Below are 23,639 nucleotides of genomic sequence, written 5' to 3'. Positions count from 1 at the left end.
AAAAAAAATAGAAAAAAAAAAGAAAAAAAAAAAAAAAAGAAGCTTGGTTTGAAACTTAGCTCCACCATATAACAGTTGTGCAATTTGGGCATTTATTGATCTTCTCTAAGCATTCATTCACTTCCTGTAAAATGGAGAAACTCTCCGCAAAGCTATTTTAAGGATTAAATTTACATAAAGAACTAAGCACACTACTAGGCTCCAAAGACGAAGCTTAATACCTTGTGACTATTATGATGGCTCCTGCATGCTTCTTAAGGCTGATCAATCATTGCAATGAATGACAAAATCTTTCCAAAGTCTTTATGGGAATAAAATACTAAGTTTTTTTTGTTTGTTTTATTTTTGTTTTGTCGCGGGGGGCGGGCAGCGGTGGAGGGGTGGTTTTTTAGAGTTTTTTTTTTTAACCAACATTAAATATGATACAGCAACACCATGCGGCTGTGGGGGTGCTTACAGATCAAATTAAGTCACTAACTCTAGTGACAAGATGTATTACAGTAGCAAGTAAAGTCGACACAAAACTTCCCACTGACTGCTCCAGAGTGAAACACACCTACCACCCACAGCATGTCTGGATGGGTGCAGGGCACCAGGAAGGCCACCCTGTTCCCAAAAATGGATGTATGGCTCAAGTGTCACAATGTCAAACTCCTATCCATGACTCACTTCATTTTCAGTAAGCCCCATGAAGCACCCACAGTGTCTAAGTGCTTGAGTTGACTTAACCAAGCATCAGTTGTGGGATCTTGGGTAAGAACTGCAAGCAGAGGAGTGAATGGCAGAGATCTGAAGACTTGAGGGTCAGACAGATCTCAATATAAACCTTGGTTCTTTCCCTTCAGCAGTAAAACCTGGGACAGGAAACTGCTGACTGCCAAGCCTCAGGCCCCTTACCTGAAAATTAAAATATTACTAACATTACAGATTTGTTATGAGGATCAAAGGATAAAACATGTGTCAACAGTTTGGCATCTCTTAAGTCTCTGTTTCCACAATCTATAAAATGGGAACCAGAGCATCACCTGATGAGGCTGGTATAGAGATTAAATAATTCCGTGTCTTCAACTTGACTGCCCAGCCCAGTGAAAGACACATACCGAATGACCAAGATTCAGTCACCAATGGTTCACGAACAGGCTTTAGGGAAGTCCTGGCACCAAAAAGAGAAACAGGAAAAGCATTTATTTATATAATTATTTATTAACAAATAAGAGATAAAAGAGCAGCAAGAAACAAGAGTCAAACTAGGAGACCCTTGGCATTGTTTTCTAAGGGTTCACTGGACCAAGAGATGGGAAGAGACAGCCAGCTACCCTGTAAGGTGTGACAGGATCTCCATGCCCAACACCTAAAACTACCTTCAGCATAAGCTGCTGTAATGCCTCATCAGGCATTCATACCTTTGAGTGAAACATGGGAGGGATTTCCTTCCAACAGTTAGCTGAAAGCAGACTTTGGAAAGGAGGGTGTCGGTCCTGAGCCAGGGCATTCATCGTGAGGTGGAAAAGAGAATGTCCTGAGACCCTAAGGGCAAGCAAGAAGTCTTAGGGGGTGAGGAGTATGAAGAAGGCAAATTGGCAAGGGTGGCACTCATCATGTAATACCATAGACCTCAGAGACAAAAACTCCAGCTTCCCCTGACCGCACATCCTGGTCAAGTCACTCCTTCCCTCAATGTTCAGATTTTTCATCTGTAAAACGAAGTTAATATTGTTTACTTTCCAGATTTTCTCCTCAGAACATCCAGTAATAGAGTCCTTCTGTAAAATACTGCAGGTCAAGTACTCAGCATGGAACCCAGCACGTTCTACCAAGAGTGGACCTTGACTTAACAGATGTCCATTCTAAGCTGAAATCCACAGGGAAAGATGCTCCAGATAGCTGCTATTTGGACCCCCTAGGGAAGCAGAGGCCCAAAATACCCAGAAGCAATTTCCAAAGACTGAGGAGGGCCTCTCTGAAACTTCTGGAACTGAGAAAGCACCATCCTAAGAAAAACAAAAGTGGTTGTTACAAACAAAACCTAACAAACTCACATGACAAAGTGATGGAGTTCCCTAGCCGAAGGACAGCTCAAGGACAAAATGTGATATATAATTTGACTTTTAAAAATGATGCCAACTCTCAGAAACGACAAGTTAAAGTTGCTTTTGGCACCTTCCCCTCCTCCTCTTCTCCTTCCCCTCAAGTTGCTTCAAGAAACTGGTTGCCCCCCAACCCTACTCCCCGCCAGGCACATCTAAGTTCTACCCCTCTCTCCAAAATACTTCCCACCCTTCTTCTCAGCCAAGTGTTAAGTGGGAAACAACTAATTCACAACCATGTGTGAATGAAGGGGCAGTACAGGTTGGGTCTGTAAAAGATACTTACTAAGCCAAAAAGGTTTTCAACTGCAGAAATGTCCTGTGACTTAGTCATGGGAGGTTAAAATGTTCAGGCAAGGAAGAAAGCAGGTGCTACCTGAGGTCAGGCAACAGGCAGGCTAGAAGCTGGCGATGTCTGGTGTTTAACCATTTCCTCTTTTCATAGTGAATGCCATTTATTTATTTCTGAGCCCAAGAGAAAGGCCTTAACAAACTTATTTCCATGGTAAGCAGGAATTTCAGACAAGAGGCTGCATGGGGCAGATAGAGAAGTCACTACTAAGGCGGATACGGGCTGATAAGGCAGAGCTACTCACCACCCGCTAACACGCTAACACTGAGATGACACTGGCTTCCAGTCTGCTAAGCAGAGAGTTTGAAAACACCCACACTCACTCCTTTTTCCCTTCACTACTCCTACTCACTTGATGTAACTTATAATGCACCAACACACACGAGGGCAATACACACTCAGAACCCAGTTTTTTCTTTTGGAGAAACTTAAATCGAGACCTCACTCAAAGCTGTCCCTCTGTGGAGAAAAGCACTTTCCTAGGCTGCCCAGGGCTGGATCAAGGCAAAGACCACTGTTCTGGTGAAACAATCTGGCAATATGACAGACAAATATATAAGAAATTTATTAATATGCCTGGCCTTTGAGCCGCTAATTCCAACTCTAGTAATCTATCAACACTAGTGCAGAATATGACAGATGTACACAAATATTCACCACTCCAATGTGAACAACAGGTCCTCTCTTTGGGGAAACTGCTAAGCCAACTGTTTAAAATACACAATTGGGAGCAACTTAAGGGAGGGAGGGAAACATCATTTAATACAATGACATATCTTTTTAACTATTATTGAAGTATTTTTAATGAAATGGAAATGTTCTTGATGTGTTAAATGAAAATAAGCAGGACAGAGATATATCTGGGCAAAATACCTGAAGTGACAGTAGTGGCTACCCCTGGTTAGTGGGCTTATGGATGACTTTTACATTTTCTTTTTTTATACTTGTCCTCATTTTCTACAAAGGGAACAGGTTCTTCTTATTCTTTAATAAGAGGAAATTATTAATAACAAAAGTCTGTTAAGAGGAGACTGTAGCTTACGTTAAATGACAGTGCAGGGTTGCAATCAACACTATCCATACTATGGGAAACTACGGGATAAACCACCAGTTTCTTTGGCAAATGAATTACAACTAAAAAAAGAGGGAGGAGCCCACAGATTAAAAGAAATTTGAAACATGTCCATGAATTTCAACATACAGATCTCATACGGATCCCGGTTTGAACAAACCATTTTTTTTTTTAAGAGACAACCAGGGAAATTTGAACAATGACTGCATATTTAATGACACTGAGGAAGTGTTTTTTTCAGATGAGAAAACATATTATGGTTCAGGTTTATTTTTTTCAAGTCCTTATCTTTTAGAAGTACATACTGAAGTATTTATGGATGAAATGAAATATCTGATATTGCTTCAAAAAATCAGGGAAGGAGGTAGAAATGAAAAAAAGATTGGCCAAAAGCAGACAATTGTTGAAACTGAATGACAGTTACATGCCACTCTGCTATTGCGTGTGTAAAAATTTAAGTTAACAACAAGCAAACTGGCTGGACACAGTTACTGACTGATGCCTGTAATCCCAACATTTTGGGAAGCTGAGGCAAGATCACTTAAGCCCAGGAGATAGAACCTGCAGTGAGCATGACTATGCCACTGCATTCCAGCCCGGGCAGCGTCTCTTAAAAAACAAACAAACAAACAAAAGACAACAAACAAACTAAGAAAAACTGTCCAAAGTAAAAAACTACTTGGAGGACTGAGCTACTAGCGCAAAACAGACTACAAAAGGTATGGGGGAGGGTGGGAAGGAAGGGGAATCTAATAATGCAAAGTATCATGAAATTATTCAATAATAAAACCCATATGTTTTAGGCCGGGCGCGGTGGCTCACGCCTGTAATCCCAGGACTTTGGGAGGCCAAGGTGGGTGGATCACAAGGTCAGGAGTTCAAGACCAGCCTGGCCAAGATGGTGAAACCTCATCTCTACCAAAAACACAAAAAAATTAGCCGGGCGTGGTGGCACGCGCCTGTAATCCCAGCTACTCTGGAGGCTGAGGCAGAGAACTGCTTAAACCTGGAGGGGCGGAGGTTGCAGTGAGCCAAGATTGTGCCACTGCACTCCAGCCTGGACGACACAGTGAGACTCCGTCTCAAAAACACACACACACACACACACACACACACACACACACACACACCCATATGTTTTAATCCCAAAGGTACTGTTTTAGTTACAAATTACTTGACAAAACATCTCCAACATAGGTCTGTCTCTTTCAAAGTGAAGGTGGAGACTGGTTGGCAGAACTGATCTCAAGCCTCATCATGCTTTTTCAGTCAAATGACCTTTGAGAAGTTATTTTTAACTTTTTGAGCCCGTTTCCTCATCTGTCAAATAAGAAAATAGTGGCTTTGTGGCCTAATAAAGTGCTGTGTGGACGAAATGAGAATATATTATAACAGAGTGCAGAAATGCTGAAGACTAAACTCAGGGCACAACTGCTCATAAAATCGTATGATTCACTACTTACCATCCATAAAGAAAAATCTGAGAGGTCAACACGTTTTGAAAATACCAATTCTCTCATTAATCCCTTTCATACCATATTGTGACTGGCTGCCCCAGATGCATGATGTAAATTATCTAGATTTAAATGCCTCCCCCTCAACTCGAAAGAAACAAGTCAGGAGGGAAAAATGCTTTCCTTTTTCCACTGGCAGATGCATATCTTGCTTGTGTCTCTGTTATGTGTGTTTGTTTCCATCAAGAAAGTAAATGCTAACCAGACTCTCTTCCGTTTACTTGCACTTTGCAGCTAAATCACTAATAACAAAGCAAGGCAGGGTGGCAGTGGGGAGGTGTGGGCTACAGAGCCAGGCAAACCCAGATTTGATTCCCACCTCCATCAGGTACTAGCAGGGTAATGTGAGGGTTTGAAACAGCCTATATAAAGTACTCAGTACAGGCTGGGCACAGGTGGCTCATGCCTATAATCCCACCACTTTGAGAGGCCAAGGGAAGCCAAGGCAGGCCAATCACTTGAGCTCAGGAGTTGAAGACCAGCCTGGGCAACATAACAAAAAAGTACTCATTACAGAGCTGATACTCAAAAAGTGACAGCCAACTCTGTGACTAGTACTACTAAGCCAACAGAGGAGTGCAGGTTGCAGACACCAAAAGGCCAGACTAGGAATCTGGCTTTAGCATTCTGGTCTGCTAAGCATGTGCAGCACAACCTTCAGGAAATTTAGTAGCTGTGGGTTTTTCCAACTGCTCTATGCAATTGGTAGGCACATATATAAAGCCCAGAGAGGTAGACTTAACAGTATTTGGAAAACTTTTTACCAGGCCTGCCTTCAAGATTTATAAATCTAGCTTTGCTACATTCTTCATAATTTTACTCAAATATCTGAATGCTAACTACATTAAAAACAAAACAAATTTAAAAACCTAGGGTTAAAAAGAGAAGGGTGATGTCCCTGAGATACTTACAATCTACTAAAAGTGAAGACATACATGAACATCAATAAGAACACAACTTGGCTCACCAGCCTATCATTGACAAAATTATCCCAAAATCGGGAGGAAAAAAATCCTACTTCCATGGCCATCCGGTTGGTATTTAATACTCTGTCAAAAAGTTCTTTTATGAGTCTAACCTACATATCTCATGTCTCAGCAGAAGCCTATTTCCTGTTTGTTCTTTTTCATTAGTATCACACACATATTTGCGTTTACAGCTTTTTTTTTTTCTTGAGGATGAGTCTGAGTAGAAAGATCATAAATTGAGTTGAATCCTTTCTAAACCTAGTTCATCATCTGTGAAATGGAGAAAAAGCACCCACCCCACAGAGCTGTTGGGAGGATTATATGAGATGATATGGGTAGGGCAACCAGCACAGTTCCCGGCATAGAGTAGGTTCTTAACAGTAATGTTCGCAGATTCTGAAGTTGTTCAGACTCTTACACACAAAATGCAGAAGCCTTGGGATGTGACAGCACTGACTTGGCACCAGTTTATTTATTGGGCGGTAGTGTATTCACTTGCCTTGGTATGAAAAATATTACTATTATTAAAGCAGCAGCTGCTGCTGGGCCAGCAGTGAGTGCTTATTTTGATTTGCACTTTGTGGAAATAAGGAGTATCTAATTTTATGTAAACGCTATTAATGTGAATAAACATTATAAGGAAAAGGAAATGGGCATCATAAAAAATGATTAATGAAACATAAAAGAAGGCTCCCCACATTTCAAAACAATGAAGACAATCAAATTTTATTTTGTGTGTAGCTGGGCAGTGAAGAAGCTGTTCAATGGAAGTAAAGCCGTTAGTCCTCACTGGACCTTTAAGTAGGCTCCATTATTTAACACTGAGGAAAAACCAAACCAGAAACTTTCCGAAGAGAGCTAAGTTGCCCTGCCTGGTCTTTCACCCGTTCTGGGTATCTACGGGAGGATTATTCAAAGAGCACCAAGCCGTCACTTTGGATTCAGTGGCAATGCGATGTTTCTTTTCTGGTCACACCCTATGTGGAATGCTGATCTTTCCTGACCACATCAGCAAAGCCAAAACTAGGCAGCACAGTGCTCTGACCACAGTCCTTCCAAGTATCCCAAATGAGTACAAAGCAGAAAGGATCAAGGGGAGGTGAGACTTGCAGAGGGAAGGGGAGAGAAAGTAACATCTTCCAAGTGTCACCGAGTGCCAGGCCTCTGCCTCCCTTATATTCCTACTGATTCTTCCAACAGCTGTGAGGTACCATCATTTCCATTTAACTGTCATGTCAATGAAAAATGAAGATGAGGCAGAAGAACTAGATCTAGTCCCAGCTTTGCTGTGTGATCTGGGTATAAACGGTGTGCTTCCCTATCCTCCTACTCTCCTCTGAGGACCACCATCACCCCCAGGCTGAAGGGGAGGACTTAGCCCCAACCATCACACGGCCGTCTCATCCTGGCCAAAGCTGACGGGAGCAAGGATGGTCTCCTGACCCAAGTGGGGCCAATCCATCCTCCTTCCCAGATATCCTTGCCCCAGAATCAGGCAGACACCAATGTGCTATAGGGCACTGGAGCTGAGAACAATTTGGTGCCAGAGTTGCCATCATCTACCATTTGCCCAAAAGAGAACATCCTCATTTTGTTTCATTCTTGCCCCTCCTGTTCCACAAAATATCTCCCATGAATCCTTCCAGTAAGTCCCCATTTTGCTTTAACTAATGTATTTCATTTTGCTGGGGGAGGGGAAGGAACCTCTTACAACAAAACAGCCTAACACACTTGGCTTTTCTAGGTCACAGCTTCCTCATCCATAAAAAGAGGAGTTGGACTAGATGGTCTGAGGCCTTTTCCAGTTCTATAGGAATGTGCATCATAATAACATAGTTCTCACTATACTTACAGCCCACTGCGTGCTGGGTGCTATACCAGGCACTGGAGATAAGGCCATCCTGACCCTAGCCTTTCGGTACAATGCTACAGAAATGCAAGGTATCCAGGCTGTTTTAATAATAGAGAGAGCTAAGAAGAGCTTACATTTTCCTCCACCCAAAACGCATCTGGCAGGGAAAGGGATGGCCTAGATTGACTTAGCCAACTCTGCTTTCTATAATAGTTGGTGCCAAAATGCAGTTGTCTTTTGGGCTTTACCTCCTTGGCGCATGAGGTTCTGATTTTATTTTCCCAGCTTTTGAGTGGCTAAATTGGGTGCTGCCTTATCAAAGGGGCACATATTCCAGTTCTTTGGGGGAAAATTATACCATAACTTGGCATGAAAATTTTTTCAGTTCTTACATAACTGACCACAAACAGCACCATAACAGAGGGCTGTTCAGACAGGGCTCTGGGCTGGAAAGAGCCTACTGTGAACTCCAGGATTCTGTTAAGACCAAGTAGAGTCAAGTGCTTCCTGATCTTGACCTAACTCCTGCCCACAAATAATTAAAACTAGTTTTCCTGACACTGAAAACAAGCTATGAAGTACACAGAAATGAACATTCAAGGACAGATCCCTTTTGCTTTAAGGCTCCTGCCTCCTAACCAAAATAGAATTCCTTGTGGTCTCAGTGCTTCAAGCTGTAATCAGTAAAGCACACAACCTAGCTGCCATGCTCTGTACCAGTCAGGGCCAAGGCATAAATGTTTCACCTCCCCACAAATGACCACAATCAATCAGTTATGCAGGTACATAATAAATACCTGCATTTATTATGTAACAGAGAAAACAGCTCACTACCCCAAAGCCCCAGCAAGAATCAGAAGGGGCAGCTTTCACACACCAATGGAGAGGACTCTACAAGTGGGATGTAGAAGCAGGCAGAAAGATTATAGCAGTGATACAAGGAAACATGGGCAATGAGGTTGCACTGGTAGAGTCCATCAGGCTGGCCTGGGTCAAAGTGGGCAGTACTGGTCACTGGTTCCCTTACTTCAGAGAGTACAGGGCCCACTAAGGGCTGATTATACAGTTACACTGAGTTGACAGTCTGCTTCAGATCAAATTGGCTATGACCATGACCCACAATGGACAGAGTGTTTGGTGTTGCCCTAGTTCTCTCCTTAGTCCCATCTGTGCCTCCCCAATGTGGGTCCTTGAAGTACACACATCTGACTTTATCTCTCTGTCATCTGACCTCATCACTGACCCTTCAGAAATGAGTCTACCAACTCCCATCTTCTCAGTTACACAGGCAATTGTCTAATGCAATAATATAGGGCAATAGCAACAAGGATAATAAGAACAATCATTCATAGAGCACTTAGCACACCAGACACTGTTGTAAGCACTCTACAGATACCAATTCACCGAGAGGTAGACACTTATCCCCATGAGGAAAGTAGGACACAGTAAGGCTCAGTAACTTGCCCAACACACGCTAGAAGTAACAGGGATACAATTAACCTAGACAAGAGAATTTCACCCTCCTCAACCCAAGTATTGCTGCTGGTCCTCAGTAGAGAGGAGTCCTGCCCATGTACCTCTCCATGAAGGAATGCTTCTGGCCTCATTCGCCTCCTTCTTCCCTGCCTCACAGGAGAGCTGGGTAGTCAGAACTTGACACCCACAGGGCCATAATTTACCGACACATACAGTCACTTGATGAGTGCCTCCCATGCACTGTCTCCTTTAATATTCAAAAAGCAATGTAATTTATTTATCAAATGGGGAAACAGAGGCTTAGACATGAAGTGATTTCTAGCCCCAAAACCTTACTCATGTTTAAGTAATACATGTGGGAATGGCCAAGACCAAGATCTGGCATTGGTCCCCAAATGACTAGGTTACATATATGGAAACCATCTCTCTGAGGCTCCCTGGACAAACAGATAATGAAGGCAACCGTCTGGGTAGTGTCTGAACATCCAACACCACAAATGGTTTCTGATGAAAGGCTGCTAGCCTAACATCAGGGAAAGCTACTGCAGCCTCACACAGCATGTCTTCTGAGACCAGGACTTAATGACAGCAGACTACGCTAACAAGATCCAGTTCCAAACTTAAGGTTTACTCTCTACTCTTTCTACCTAGAAGCAAGTTACATGGAATGGTACTGGGGAGGACTCCCACAATGTGAATTGCCAGTTCCCACAGCCCTGTTAAACAGCAGACTGCAAAAAGCCCTGGGTTGGGCAGCCCTGAATTCAAATCCCTGCATGGTTTCCTTCTCATCTTTGGGCCTCTCAAAGCAATAGGACTACACTAGATCTGGTGGGTCCCGTCATTCACAAAGTTTCTCCCACGGAGATAGAAAGTCCTTCTAGAAAGCCAATCACCTGAATGAGGTAACACTTTGCTTTCCCACTTTATAACTGGCAATCCAAGCATCTGATCAGCAACAGACGATTAGTCCTACACCACTGAGCTGATGCATTTCAGCCAAAATCAAACACGTTTGGCGTGAGAGTTATACCAAACCAAGTTACTAGCAGTGTCCACTAATTTTTCCACAAAGCGGCTACAGACCCCCATCACAGCTTTCAAGAGCCTTTTGGAGATCAGGCTTCCAGGTTGGCAAATGCCAGACTAGATATTCTCCAAGGTCACTTTTACCTGGACACTTAGCAATTCCCTGCATAACTAACACTCAGCAAAAACTCAGGGCTGTTGTACGGCCAGGAAGCTGGAATCAGAGAGCCAGAGAGCCCTGCAGAAACTGCAACTGAGAGTAGTGGTTCTTTAGCCAGGGCTCTGGGCAGCTCATAGGCAAATCAGATTGGGTCAACAGTCCCAAGCATGCCAGGGTGGAGGTGGAAGCAACAGGGTCATTTTCACATCTGCCCAGTCCAAGAAGGATTGCTGGCAGCACTGTCTTTGATCACAAAAGGCAGACATTTAATGAGGTGTCCAGCAAGAGGCCTCAGAAGAACAGAGAAAAGCAACTGTCTTTTTCATTTTTCTTCCCTCTCCCAAACTCTTTCTCTCTAGCTCTAGAAATCAAATTGAGGTAAGAAGACAATTAATAGATGCCTTTCTCACAGGTCTTGCAAGACAAAACAAACTGGCAGACAGGAAGCATAAAAGACAGTGAAATACAGAAAAAACACAATGGGTTTTCAATGCAGAGATTCTGCATTCAGAGCCCAAGTCTACCATTTACGACTGTGTGATCCTGGACAAGTTATTTAATGCCTGTGAGCCTTTATGTATTCACATGTAAAACAATAATAAGAATGCTACTAGAATAATCTTTTATTAGATGATAGGTGTAAAAAATGTTTTGTAAAACCCAAAGATATACATATGAAGGTGTGTTAGGCAGTTCTTGTGTTGTTGCAAAGGAATATCTGAGGCTGGGTAATTATAAAGAAAGGAAATTCTGCAGGCTGTACAAGCATGGCGCTGGTATCTGCTTGGCTTCTGGGGGGCCCTCAGCGAGTGTTTAGTCATGGCAGGAAGAGAAGTGGGAGCAGGTACATCACATGGCAAAAGCAGGAGCAAGAGAGAGAGAAAAGTGGAGGACCCAGACTTTTAAAACACTGGATCTCATGAGAACTAACTGAGCGAGAACTCACTTATCACCAAGGGTCTGATGATGCTAAACCATTCATGAGGCATCCGCCCCCACGATCCAATCACGTTGCACTAAGCCCCACTTCCAACACTGGGGACTATGTTTCAACTTGAGATTTGGAGGGGACAAAAATCCAAACCATACCACAAGGACAAAAAGCATTAGCATAGAATATCTGGCTAACAGGCTTGTGCCTTGTTTTAGAAAGAGCATGAGTTCCAACATACACAATTTTCTTCTCCCTTTGATTCTATAGATAGATACATTCACTCACTGACCTTTGCTGGTTTCATCCAGACAAAACCTCTCATCCTAAGTACCTCCAGACTGGGTCAAAAGCTTGGGCACAGAGCCTTGACTTCTGTGTGGGACAGAAACATTATGGGAAGGTTTGCTTGCCTTTTGTTGTATTATCTTCAAGAGGTCAGAGACAGTCCCAAACATACTTTCTCTACTTTAAGCAAAAGAATAAATCTTGGATTTTATCTAAATCCTTCCTGAGGTTTTTTTTTTAAGACTACAATCTCCTTGGGGGTAATTAACGGGCTTCTTAAGTTTAGCACCTGCAATATAAAGTAGCACTTCCCATTAAGTTTACCAGCTTTTAAAATTTAAGAGGTAATGCACTCGCATTCTTGAGCAAGGGGAGCTGATGAACAAGATCAGATGTCAAACCCTGACCACAGAAATCCTATGCGTAAGATTTCACAGAAAAACACTTAAGGACCTAAGAGTATTTATCAAAGACTGATGACCTCTATCATCAGCATGGCAGACACCCAAAACGACACAGATAAAGGTTGAAACTTAATTAGAAGGTGAGGGAACACATACAGAACTCTGACAGGCCTGCACGAGGACTCGACGGTAACGCAATTAATCCCAAATCTGATACTGGTTGTATGACCTGGGCGAAATACTTACTGGTTGTACGACCTAGCTAGGTGAAATACTTAACTGCTGTAATCCTCAATTTCTTCATCTATAAAATGGGCCACTGATGATAGGGTGAAAAAACGTATTAAATAATAGTATGTATAGGTAGTAGGAAGGTTACTGTTATGAGATAGGGCTTGATACTGAATCTACATTCCGTATCTTCATTCATTTCATCAAACATTTCTATATCTTCAGAAAGAACTGAACACACCAGGTAAACACGTTAAGAAAAGCCTCTAATGCCAGACCCACACTTGATTGCCACCTCCCATAAAAAACTTTTAGGCTGCATTTTTTGAGGGCAGGGTTCTTCATATTTGTATCCCCGGGTCTAGCACATTGCTGGGCACATAAGAGGCACTGAACAATCTGTATATTGACTACATGGTAATTTGAGTGATTTCACTTGTATTCCTAGGATGAATGTTCTATACTATTTCCCTCCCCTGGGATCAGGCTGGGACTGTTTCTACTCCAGGACTTCTCCCTGCTAGTCTCTGGTGCCTGAAGCCCAGATGGAAAGAGATCTATCTGTGCACATAGGTTCCCACCCGGCTCCCCTAACCCGGAGGGTTTGGTAGGGCTTAGGGCTGCTGCACCAGCAAGACCTGCCCGCAGGGCACTCAGAGACTGGGCAGGGAGATCGGAGACCCGTGCAGGCTGCTTGAGCTGACCAGACAGGGAGAAGGGAGGCCCAAGGCCTCCCCTCCCCTGGGAACTGCCCCTTTCTACCCTGTTAAAGAGTTTTAGCCTTATTTATTTATTTCTTAAAGACTATTAGCTTCTCCATAATACAATCTGGATAACCCCAATACCTCAGTAGGACTTGGAAAATGACTTGTATATAGCAGGAGCTCCCCAAAAATGTGTTGAACAAATGCTGTTCATGGATTATACTCAAATGAGTTTCCACATTTAAATCTGAAAACTCATATCCAAATCTTTGAAAGTACAGGGAAAAAAATAGTATATTTAAGTATCACTATTAAGAACTCTGAAATATAAACATGAAGAAACATTAAGCCCCCAAGGAACTTAAGCACCTTTTTAATCAGACCAAAACTTGAAGGTGCACTGACAGCAAAGTCTCCTACGTTCCCTACAAAGCCACTGAAATATGTCTTTGTAGACACTTAGAATACCTATTTTATGTATTAACTGTTTTAAGATTTCTAAACTCTAGGCCAGGTGTGGTGGCTCATGCCTATAATCCCAGCACTTTGGGAGGCTAAGGCAGACGAATCACTTGAGGTCAGGAGTTTGAGACCAGCCTGGCCAACACGATGAAACTGCGTCTCTACTAGAAATACAAAAATTAGCCAGGCGTGGTGGTGTGCACCTTTAGTCCTAGCTGCCCAGAAGGCAGAGGTGAGAGAATCACTTGAACCTGGAAGGCAGAGGTTGCAGTGAGCTGAGATCACACCACTACACTCCAGTCTCAGCTACAGAGTGAGAGCCTGTTTCGGGGGGAGAGGGGAGTGAGATTTTTAAACTCCACTTTATTTACTAGCCACTCGACCTTAGAGAGAAATCATTTCATCTCTCTGGGCCTCAATTTTCTTCTCCATAAAATAGAGATGATAATTGTTCCTCTTTCAGAGAGCTCATATGACAGGTAAATGTAAGCATTCATGCCATGTGTCTACAGCAGGCAGCATATGGAGCAGCTGCTCAATAAATGAGCAGAACTTGCCTCCTTCATTGTCAACAAATTAAAATGTGGCCCAATATAAAATAACCAAGTAGACTTTCATTTATCATGCTGGCCTCTCTCTCTGACAAAGGTACTAAGTATTAGCCACTCTAAGTCTTCAAATGGAGGGTCCCTTCTACTGTCTGGGTCACAGCGGTCCTAAAATGCCTGCCTGCTCCCTTTTAGGGAAAACACTTATACTCTCCTAGTCACTTATTCATAACTTACAAATGGTCATGAGTGAAATGGCACACATAAGTGTGCTTTCATTGTTAAGTAAAACACTGGCTTTCTGCTTGGAAAACACTCATGCACCAGGACAAAACCTTGGCAGAAAACCAGCTCATCCGTTCCAGTCACCCCAAGGTAGCCACTCACCGTGTGCCAGCCAAACCGTGAACCCCAGAGCCATGTGCGACCCTTTGCCCCAAAAGGTGAGGCCCAGAAGTAAACTCCTCTTTGCCTCTTCTTACCATAAGCGTCTTTTTTTTTTTTTTTTTTGAGACATAGTCTCACTCTGTCGCCCAACCTGGTGTGCAGCGGTGCAATCTTGGCTCACTGTAACCTCGGCCTCCCGGGTTCATATGATTCTCCTGCCTCAGCCTCCCAAGTAGCTGGGACTACAGGCATGTACCATCATGCCTGGCTAATTTTTTAGTAGAGATGGGGTTTCCCCATGTTGGCCAGGCTGGTCTGGAACTCCTGACCTCAAGTGATCCTCCTGCCTGAGTCTCCCAAAGTGCTGGGATTACAGGTATGACCCCCCCATGCCCAGGCTTTCTTACCATATATTTCTGATCTACTTCCTAGAGTGCTCATCACGGAGATGTAACTAAAAGCATCAACATCTGCATAACACGCCACATTCTCTACCAAGGAGACACCGTAAAAGGGAGAATGTGGGTTAATATGGGGCTCCAATCTTGGAGATCTAATAGTTTTTCAGTTGCGCTCTATGTATGTTCATTAGTTATTCAAAGAGCAAAAAGAGATCATAAACAGGAAGGTACTTACTATAACTAGAAAAATATTTTTTTAAAGAGAGAATTCCAAGTTACCCAAATTAATTCCTATTCTGGAGTTTCCGTATCACTAAAAAGTACCCAAAAGTTCTCTTCCTAAGAATAACCACAAAACAACACAAGCCACATTCTTAAAATTTCCAAATATCTCACTTGTGAAGCATATGCCAACAAGATTTTGTGGTATGCCCCCAAATTTTTCTTATATTTTGAGTGTGGTAATGTTAAGCCCCATATTTTTAAAGAACTGAATTGCGATCCACCTAAGATATTTGTAATAATGCACTACTTCCATATATGTAAGCATAGGGGGAAAAATTAAAATTCAACTATGGTGACTATCCATCAGCAAAAATACCTAAACCATACTTTTCACATATATGCAAAGGCAACCACTCAGAGAGTCCAACCTCAAGAATTAAAATATGCCGACGGGAGACAATGTTTTCCTGACCAACACCTTACACTTAAGTTCAGAAGAAAAACTGTAAAATTATTGTGCCATCCTGAAACATTGTTATATTTTTGAGAACATGGGTATCATCAATGTACTCTAACATGACACTTTGAACTTCTAGCCTGGTTTCAAGTTCATAAGTGACCACACTTGCATTATAGTTAACTCTATTTTTCTACCTAATCTTACAACAGTATTTCTCATTTAAAAAAATATTTTATATTTGCTTTTAAATGTATTAACCTTAAACTAATATCAACAGCAACTGCAGGTAATTTAACATTAACCCTCTACTACAGGGTTGCTGGAAAATATGCTCGCATACCTCTGCAAACAGCATCACCAAATACTTAATCTTATCACATCCTTCACAAACAGAATACAGCAACACTATCTAAATGTGCAGGAAGAGAACGTTAAAATAACTGGCAGCTCTATTAGCAGGCACCGAAGAACTTATCTAGAAGGAAAATAACCACTCAGTCTAATCAATGTCACATACTTAGAAGTATGTACAATTAGTACTGAAAGAGGATGCAAAATGTTCCTATATCAGCATGTTTCAATTTATTACAATTAAGTGAAAGACAGACCCATGATGGGGTTCAATGCCTGGCAACTCTGTTTAATCCCAGATGACTGTAACAGACTGGTAGCGCACAAACACCAAAAAAAAAAAAAGAAAAGAAAAGAAAAAAAAATCCATTTACCTCTGGTTTTCAAACAAACCTAGTTAGGTGGTATTTCTCCATCCACTTCACAATTCACTCCCATCACCCAATACTGACTCCAGAGAGAACTCTGGAAGCATGCCGGAATGACACATTCAGTCACAGCACCAAGCAGGCAAGATGGGCCTCAGCACTAACACAAGTCACTCCCCTCCTAAAATTTGGGACCCTTCTACTTCTGACTCCCAGTTCTACGTGTGTGGAAACATCAGCATCAAAGCTCATTTCAAGATCAGTCGGCCCACAGAGGCCCAAGCTTCCCCATATTACAGAGGGCCGTCCTTGGGGTGGGGGGCTTACATCAGAAGGAGCTCCCCAAACCTCACCTAAACCAGCCACAGCATAACCCACCCAGGGTAAACCATCTCCCTTCCTACCTTCCACCCAATGGTGCCATTTTCAGTTGAAATACGTTTGCCTTGTTTGAAGGGAAGGGATGCTTTTTGGCACTTACTGATGATGCTGAGTTCCAGGGCAAATATCCTATTTTTATCGCGGCCCCAGAGGCTTCTGCAGCTCCCTGGCTTTCAGGTTCCTCTTTGCCCATACCACTCTATCATTAATTCACTGAAAACCCTAAAGAAATCGATTTGGCCTTGGCACTGCCCCCCACCCCCACCCGCAACGCTTTCCTGAAGACTCCAGATAAGAGGAGCTGTCGGACTGTGGTCTTGGGCCTCCCTTCTCCCTGTCTGGTCAGCTCAAGCAGCCTGCACCGGTCTCCGATCTCCCTGCCCAGTCTCTGAGTGCCCTGCGGGCAGGTCTTGCTGGCGCAGCAGCCCTAAGTCCTACCAAACCCTCCGGGTCAGGGGAGCCGGGTGGGAACCTACGTGCACAGATAGATCTCTTTCCATCTGGGCTTCAGGCACCAGAGACTAGCAGGGAGAAGTCCTGGAGTGGAAACGGTCCCAGCCTGAGTTCTCTCTGGGTCCTTTGGGATTTTTCCACCGGCCCTTGCCTCCACAGCTACGCCTGCCTGGCCCAGCCGGCCGCTGAGAGGTGCGTTCACTGCCCATCTCCTAGTCCCTTGCTGGTGACCTTGGCTGCACTGCTTCGCCTCTGTGCCCTCGGTGGCCTGACGCCACCTACCTGGAGGGTTACAGGAGGGTCACGAAGATGTGGAAGGGCCGAACAGTGCATGCCAAGGACAAGACTTCCATCTGTCCTCCCTGGAGTGTCCACAGCTCGCTCAGTCCTGTCCCACCTCCAGTCCCCAGGCCTTTCAACCCGCAGGACCCCAGAAAAGGGGAAGGGATGGGGAAGGGGCCGCCCGTCCGAAGTCCCTTATTTACCGGGCGGCACCCTGAGGGGGTGTGGCGCCCCCGGCCCCCCGCGTCCCCTTCCTCCCAGCTCCGAGAGGAGATCCTCCAGCTGCGCGGCGGCGGCGGCGAGCGCGGACGGCAGGGGTCCCGGCCCGACCTACCTCCTCCAGCAGCGTGACGGTGTTTCTGCAGTTGTGCAGCCGCGTGGTGAAGCTGGACGTGGTGGGCGAGTTGTAGTCCTCGGTGGTCTCGGCGATGAACTCCGAGACAGAGATCTGGTCCGGCATCCTGCCGGGGGGACGAGACACAAGCGGGGGCGGGGGGTGAGTCACGGCGCAGGCTCCCGGGGCCGCTGGCCGCCTGGCGGCTCATGAACCCCGGCGCACAGCCCGCCACCCGCCGCCCGGCCTGGCGCGCGGCTCCCGTCCCCGGCGGCGGCGAGAGGGAGGGAAGGAGGCGGGTGTAGGCAGGCGGCGGCGGCGGCGGCGGCGCTCGGCGCGGGGCCCTTCAAACTCCAAGCCGCGCGCGAGGCAGGGGGCTCTCCGGGTCCCGCCTCCCTCTGCTCATGCCGGCGGCTGCAGCTCCTCAGCGGCGGGGGAGGGGACGCGGCTGCGCGCGGAGTCTTCGCAGGGGTCTGGGCTGCAGCCGGCCGCTGGGGCGTGCGCGGGCTGGGTGGCTAGGGCGCCGGGCGCTGCCTCCTCAGACGCGCTGACAGGCGGCGGCGCGGGCCTGACTGACTTGAGCTCACACTCCCGCGGCGGGCGGGCGGGCGGCGCTCGCGCTGCAGTCACGGGGACAAACAAGGAAGTGCTCTGCGCACGCGCGCCGTCCCCCGCCCTGCCCCCCCCCCGTCGCCCCCCCCGCGCGCCCCGCCCCCGTCCCGGCCCCCGCCCCGCCCCGCCCCGTCCCCGTCCCCGTCCCCGCTCGCGCACCGCCCCCAGGGCCTGGCTCCGAAGCGGCCGCTCCCGACCCCAGTTGCTTGGCAAGGGGGCTCCGGAAGCCCGAGTCCCTGGTCCGCCCCCGGAGTGGTTACTTCAGCGAGCTCGTTACGCCAGCGTTTTGCAAGGGGGCCCAAAAAAGTTGTACGTGTTCTTTTTTAGTCGCGTGTGGGTGCAGGAAGTGAGGCCCCTGGAGAGCCGCCTCCTATTGAGAGGGCCCCCGACCCCGCGAAGGAGGCGCTGGGCGCAGGGGCGGCCTCACGGGGCCCGGGCTTGCAGCTGCCCTCTCGCCCGCTCGCCCCATCTCTCTACAGGGTGTCCTCGCCGCTTAAAGGCTGGTTTTGTGCAGTTGGCTTAGGTTGCTACAATGCAGCGTGAAGACGAATGAAGGGTTTGGGGTTTAAAAAAAAAAAAAACTTTCTAATCTTTCGTTTGCACTTTTTGTTTTTAACTCACAGGAAAGCCGAGGGTCAGGGAATGTAAAAGGCATTGCCCGAGCTGCAAGTGGTGTTCGATGCTAAGCAGATGCCAAATTTCGGTGGAAAAAGTACCAACAGATACCTCACTCCTCGGCCTTGACAGATGGCTAATTTTAAAACTAGCTCAATCTACTTGGTCCGAAGAATCCATTTAATTTCTCACCATTCACTGAGTATGAAATTGGTTTAAAAGAAGAAGGAGGATAAAAAAAAAAGCTAGGTCTTTGGGAAGGGCCACAGGATTGGTACCTGTAATTCAAGCCAGGAGAGCCTCTGATAGCCTTAGGGTGCAAGGCTGAGCCTGTCCTCCCTAACACACACCCACCGCGCCGTACCCCTCACCCCCGAAATTGGGCTCCTGCCATCTTGCACTGTTATGCCTCAAATCCGTTCTCTGGTTCTTACCCCTGACTACAAGGGAGTGCCCCAAAGCAGCGATCTTGTCTTAGCCTTGGGCCTGCTACAGAGAAGTAGTCGAGTGGCTGTCAAAATACATCACCTCATTAACTCTCAAATATTTACCAAGCACCAACTATGTGCCCTGGAGATTGAGTAATGCCAAGGCCCCTGCTCTCATGAAGCTTACCTTCTAGGACAGAAATAGACAACTCACAAATATATAAAGTGCAGTAAATATAAAGAAAGTGAAGGAGTCGCTACAGTATAAAGAATCTGCAGAGAAGGCTTTGCTGACAAGGTGACATCTTGAGAAAAGGATGACAAGAGTAAGTCACCCAGATAATCCTGTTGTCTATGGCATCTTGGGCCCTCAGTTGCCTCACGTGAAAGCAAAAGATAAGGACACCAACCCCAGGACCTGGCTGTTCTGTTGAGTTCACTGATGATGGATGAGAAAGTGCTTTGTGCACAGGAAAGCCATTAGACAAGTGTGAGATGTTCACCTCCCTCTATTGTCTGTACTGAACCTGCACTGTGCCTCCAGCGAGATGCTCATCAATGTCCTCTAAGAGGCCATGCTTCAGGTAGGCAAGTGTTCCAGCTAACTAAAGGGAGAATTTTGTAAGGGGAATGTACATAAATAAATATTCTTCCCTGGCAAGGGGAAGTTGAGAAATCAACTTAAAAAGACATTCTTTAAAAAATCAGTAAATAAATAAACAGGCACTCAACTTTGTCCTCATTTAGCACTTTAAAAGCTTGGCTTGGGACACACCAAGTTTGAAGTTCAGGGGAGACAGCCAGATGATGATAGCAGGCAGCTGAAGATCCATACCTGGAGGTCACTTGCTCATGTGCTGTAGTTGACAAAACACGGTCTTTTGAAGTATGAGCCACCCAGGAGAAAATCCTACCATCCTTTCCCCACATACTAACCAAGTCACCCTGCATCTGGAAAAGTCTGTGACTTGGAACAAATATGGCCCATACCAGTTGAGCTAATTAAGCTGAGACTCAGTTACCCCATGGAGCACTGACAACACACAGCACTTAGACTTAACTCCAAGAAGGCCTTCCTTCCTCTAGGCTGGAAACAAATTCAGACTTGGATTCTTGCATTTATTCTGTTTTCGCATCTATTCCAGGTAGTCGTCTAGCACCTGTCACCTCCACTGAGCTGGTAGTTCCTTCCATCTTCTTTGTCTGGCATTATAGTAAAGACTCAATAAACATGAGCTGTTATTAAAAGCCAAAAGTCAGTGCTCAATTGCCTCAATTCCAAGAGGCCTTGGGTTCCAGAGTTTTCCCTCCTAGTAACTGATGTTGTCATCTTGGGCCTTGGTGCTATCCTTTGTAAAATAAAGGAGTGGGTGTGTCAAAATGACCACAGATTCCTCCCAGCAGGAGCCAACTTGTGTATACAGTCAGCTCTGCAGATGCAAAGAAGAAAGATTATTACAACAAGCTAAGCTAACTGCAGTGGTAGACAGCTGGGGATTTCTTTCTCGACTGAATTCACCAAAGACTCCAAACTACTACCATCAATTTCTGTTTCAGTTTCATTTGAAGATTATGTTATGTATCTGCTCCTCCCCCGTCTCCTTCAGCCAAGAAAGGAATATGCTTACAATGAGATATTGTGCTCTGGTAAGTATATACCTCCTCAGACTGGTCTGCAATTAGAATTTCAAAGGTTCACACCTCTACCCACCATTTCTGGGCCATAATCCTCTTTAAATTTGAAACCATCCCTCAGTGAAAACCATCTGCACCTCTCATTTTCTCAAATACTCTGAAAATCATTCCTGGATATCTGAAAGCAAATAGAGACTGACATGGGAAAAACATAAATGCTGGATTTCTTTGTGTGGAGCTGCCCCTAAATATACACCATCCTCCCCAAAGCCAGGAAAAATGTGCACACACACATACCTGTGTGCACCTGGCTTTATATATATAAAGCAAGCATCATCTCCGTTGTCGTCATTATAATAAGACTGTTCAGCAACCTTGTCCTCCTCATGCCTGCCTCTTACTCAGCACTGCTGACTGAGGTAACACCATGATTATGGCAGGATGCACTTTGTCTCCTTGAAAAAAGGCAGCAGGAACAGTGGTGGCTTATTCTTCTGAACAGCAATGGCGCTAATGAACCACTTGCCATCAGGGAATTGGCTCTCAGTTGCATTTTCAGTTGCAGACCTCACTCTCATCCATCTGTCTTATAACCAAGGGGGGTGCATTTGCAAGATGACTGACCAGAAACCAGAGGTGGGGGAGTGTGGGTGGGGAGTCAGAGGTGCTCTCTGGGCCCAAGAAACCACAAGGAGCCCTTGGTGCTCTGATCTGCAGTGTTAGCCAGCGACAGCATTCATCACAGGCTCCCGATGCTCTCATGGAACAAGGACAATGGCTAAAGTGGGAAGGGAACACACTTTTTATTACATGGACCTGAGCTTAAATCTCTACTTTGTTGCTTATTCACCTTGTTTTCTAAGCTATGTTTCAGATTATTATGTGAAATGAAATAAGAAGATATGGATACATAGGCTGATGCATAGTCAATAACCAATGTGATTTCCCTTTGAACTCCCCTTTTCTGTGAAAGATGACTATAAATACATCTGCTTTCATTCCACCACTCAGATATCTCTAAATTAGTCACTAGGAGGAGGAAAGCAGAGGGAGAGGAGAAGGCTGCACAGTAATTCCCAAAGTCCGGGATCTCAGATTTGGGAATAAACCGGCTTCAGAGACCTCGCTTATTCTCAAAGTTTCCTTTGTTAGGCCAGATGCATTAGTGATGGCTTGGATTTTGGAAGTAAATAAATAGTATCTAGAATCAAACTGGATGAATACCAATCAAGATGAGAAGTAAGTTAAGACCAACTCACTAAAATAAAATAAAAGCCGATTTTCATGTAACACAGTCCCTGTAAAGAAGGATAATCTGAGCAAAACAACTTCTAGGGAATGATAGCATGGGGCATTTCTTTTGCAGGAGCATGAATTATCAGCTGATTCTCACATAAAAAAGACAGGCTCCTGTCTCTGCCATAAGAAGCTACTAGACCTTGTTAAAGTATTTCTCCTCTCTGAGTCTCAGTTTTCATATCTATAAAATGGGGACAATGACAGCCCCTATCTCAGTGTTCTGAGAATTCAATGAGCTAAGGTATATAAAGTGCTTAGCAGGCTCTCAGACATCCTAAGTAGACAGTTATTTTTCCGATATTATGGGAACTTTGAAAACCTTATCTGGAGATAAAAATTACGATATTCTTGCCGGGTGCAGTGGCACACACCTGTCATCCCAACTACTTGGGAGGCTGATGTGGGAGGACTGCTTGAGCCCAGGAGTTTGAGAGCAGTCTGGACAACATGGTGAGACTACATCTCATTTTTTTAAATAAATAATAAAATAAATTCTGATATTCTTGCAAAAACAAAATAGTCACCATGACCTGCTATGTACCAGAAACTTTGGCAAGTATAGAATTTAGAACACATTTACCCTTCTTTAAGCCTCATGACAACTTTATGAAGTATAATTATCCCAAATTTACCAGAGAAACCTAAGGCTGCTGGAGTATAGAATACTACTTTCTCAGCTTCCATCTGGAGCCAGGTACTGCATTGGTTGTTATATATGTAATGTCTGAATTCATTCATATAACAGTCCTGAGATGCAAGTATTACAATAATGGAAACTGAGACACAATAAAATCTCACTGCAAGTTAATGTCCCTGAGCCTGGCAGACTCTAAATCCAATGCTTTTTCTGCTGCCTGCAAAATTGGTCTCTTTACTATATTCTGTGTAGTGCTACTTTGTTAGATACAATATTTTTTCCAGCCCAGGCAACCAAAGAAAGTATCCTTATTTCACCTGACAACTTAAGAATTCATTTTCTACCATCTTAATGAAGTGGTGGAGGAAAGGAAAATGCTGAAGGAGCAGGAGTAGGGAGGGCTGTACTTTATTCCATCTTTTACAGTTAGGCTCATGTTGCCATAGTCTACATAAACTACTGCTCTTTTCATGTTCTTTGTATGAGTGCTTCCCAAGTGCACTCATGCAATTTCAGGTAATAATAAGAAAAAAAAAAAAAAAAAAGCCAATTCTAGTCCCAAATGTACTTAATTCAATTTAACTACTCCAAGCAAAACCACTAGAGTTTTCTCAGTAAAGAGGAGAACATGGTTTGTTTGGAGACAAAAAACTACTCTGTTCTACCTCCCTGTTCCTCTGATGGAAGTAGGAA

At 44.7% G+C, this 23,639-nt stretch overlaps 1 protein-coding gene across 3 annotated transcripts in view; it reads right to left on the bottom strand.

Moving 5' to 3' along the window:
* The window catches only part of ASAP1 (ArfGAP with SH3 domain, ankyrin repeat and PH domain 1), a 407,716-nt gene that overhangs the window by 305,023 nt on the left and 79,054 nt on the right, over nt 1-23,639 (bottom strand). For 2 of the 3 annotated variants that reach the window (XM_030937519.1, XM_030937518.1), the window contains exon 3: nt 17,721-17,847. The exons of the other annotated variant lie outside the window; for it this stretch is intronic. In XM_030937519.1, the coding sequence (XP_030793379.1) occupies nt 17,721-17,847 (127 nt within the window). The remainder of the gene's footprint in view (nt 1-17,720; nt 17,848-23,639) is intronic. 3 annotated transcript variants of the gene reach the window in all.

The sequence above is a fragment of the Rhinopithecus roxellana genome, chromosome 9 (genome assembly GCF_007565055.1).
Source record: "Rhinopithecus roxellana isolate Shanxi Qingling chromosome 9, ASM756505v1, whole genome shotgun sequence".
Lineage (NCBI taxonomy): Eukaryota > Metazoa > Chordata > Mammalia > Primates > Cercopithecidae > Rhinopithecus > Rhinopithecus roxellana.
The sequence above is the reverse complement of the archived record's forward strand: the minus strand, read 5'-3'. Positions and strand labels throughout refer to the sequence as shown.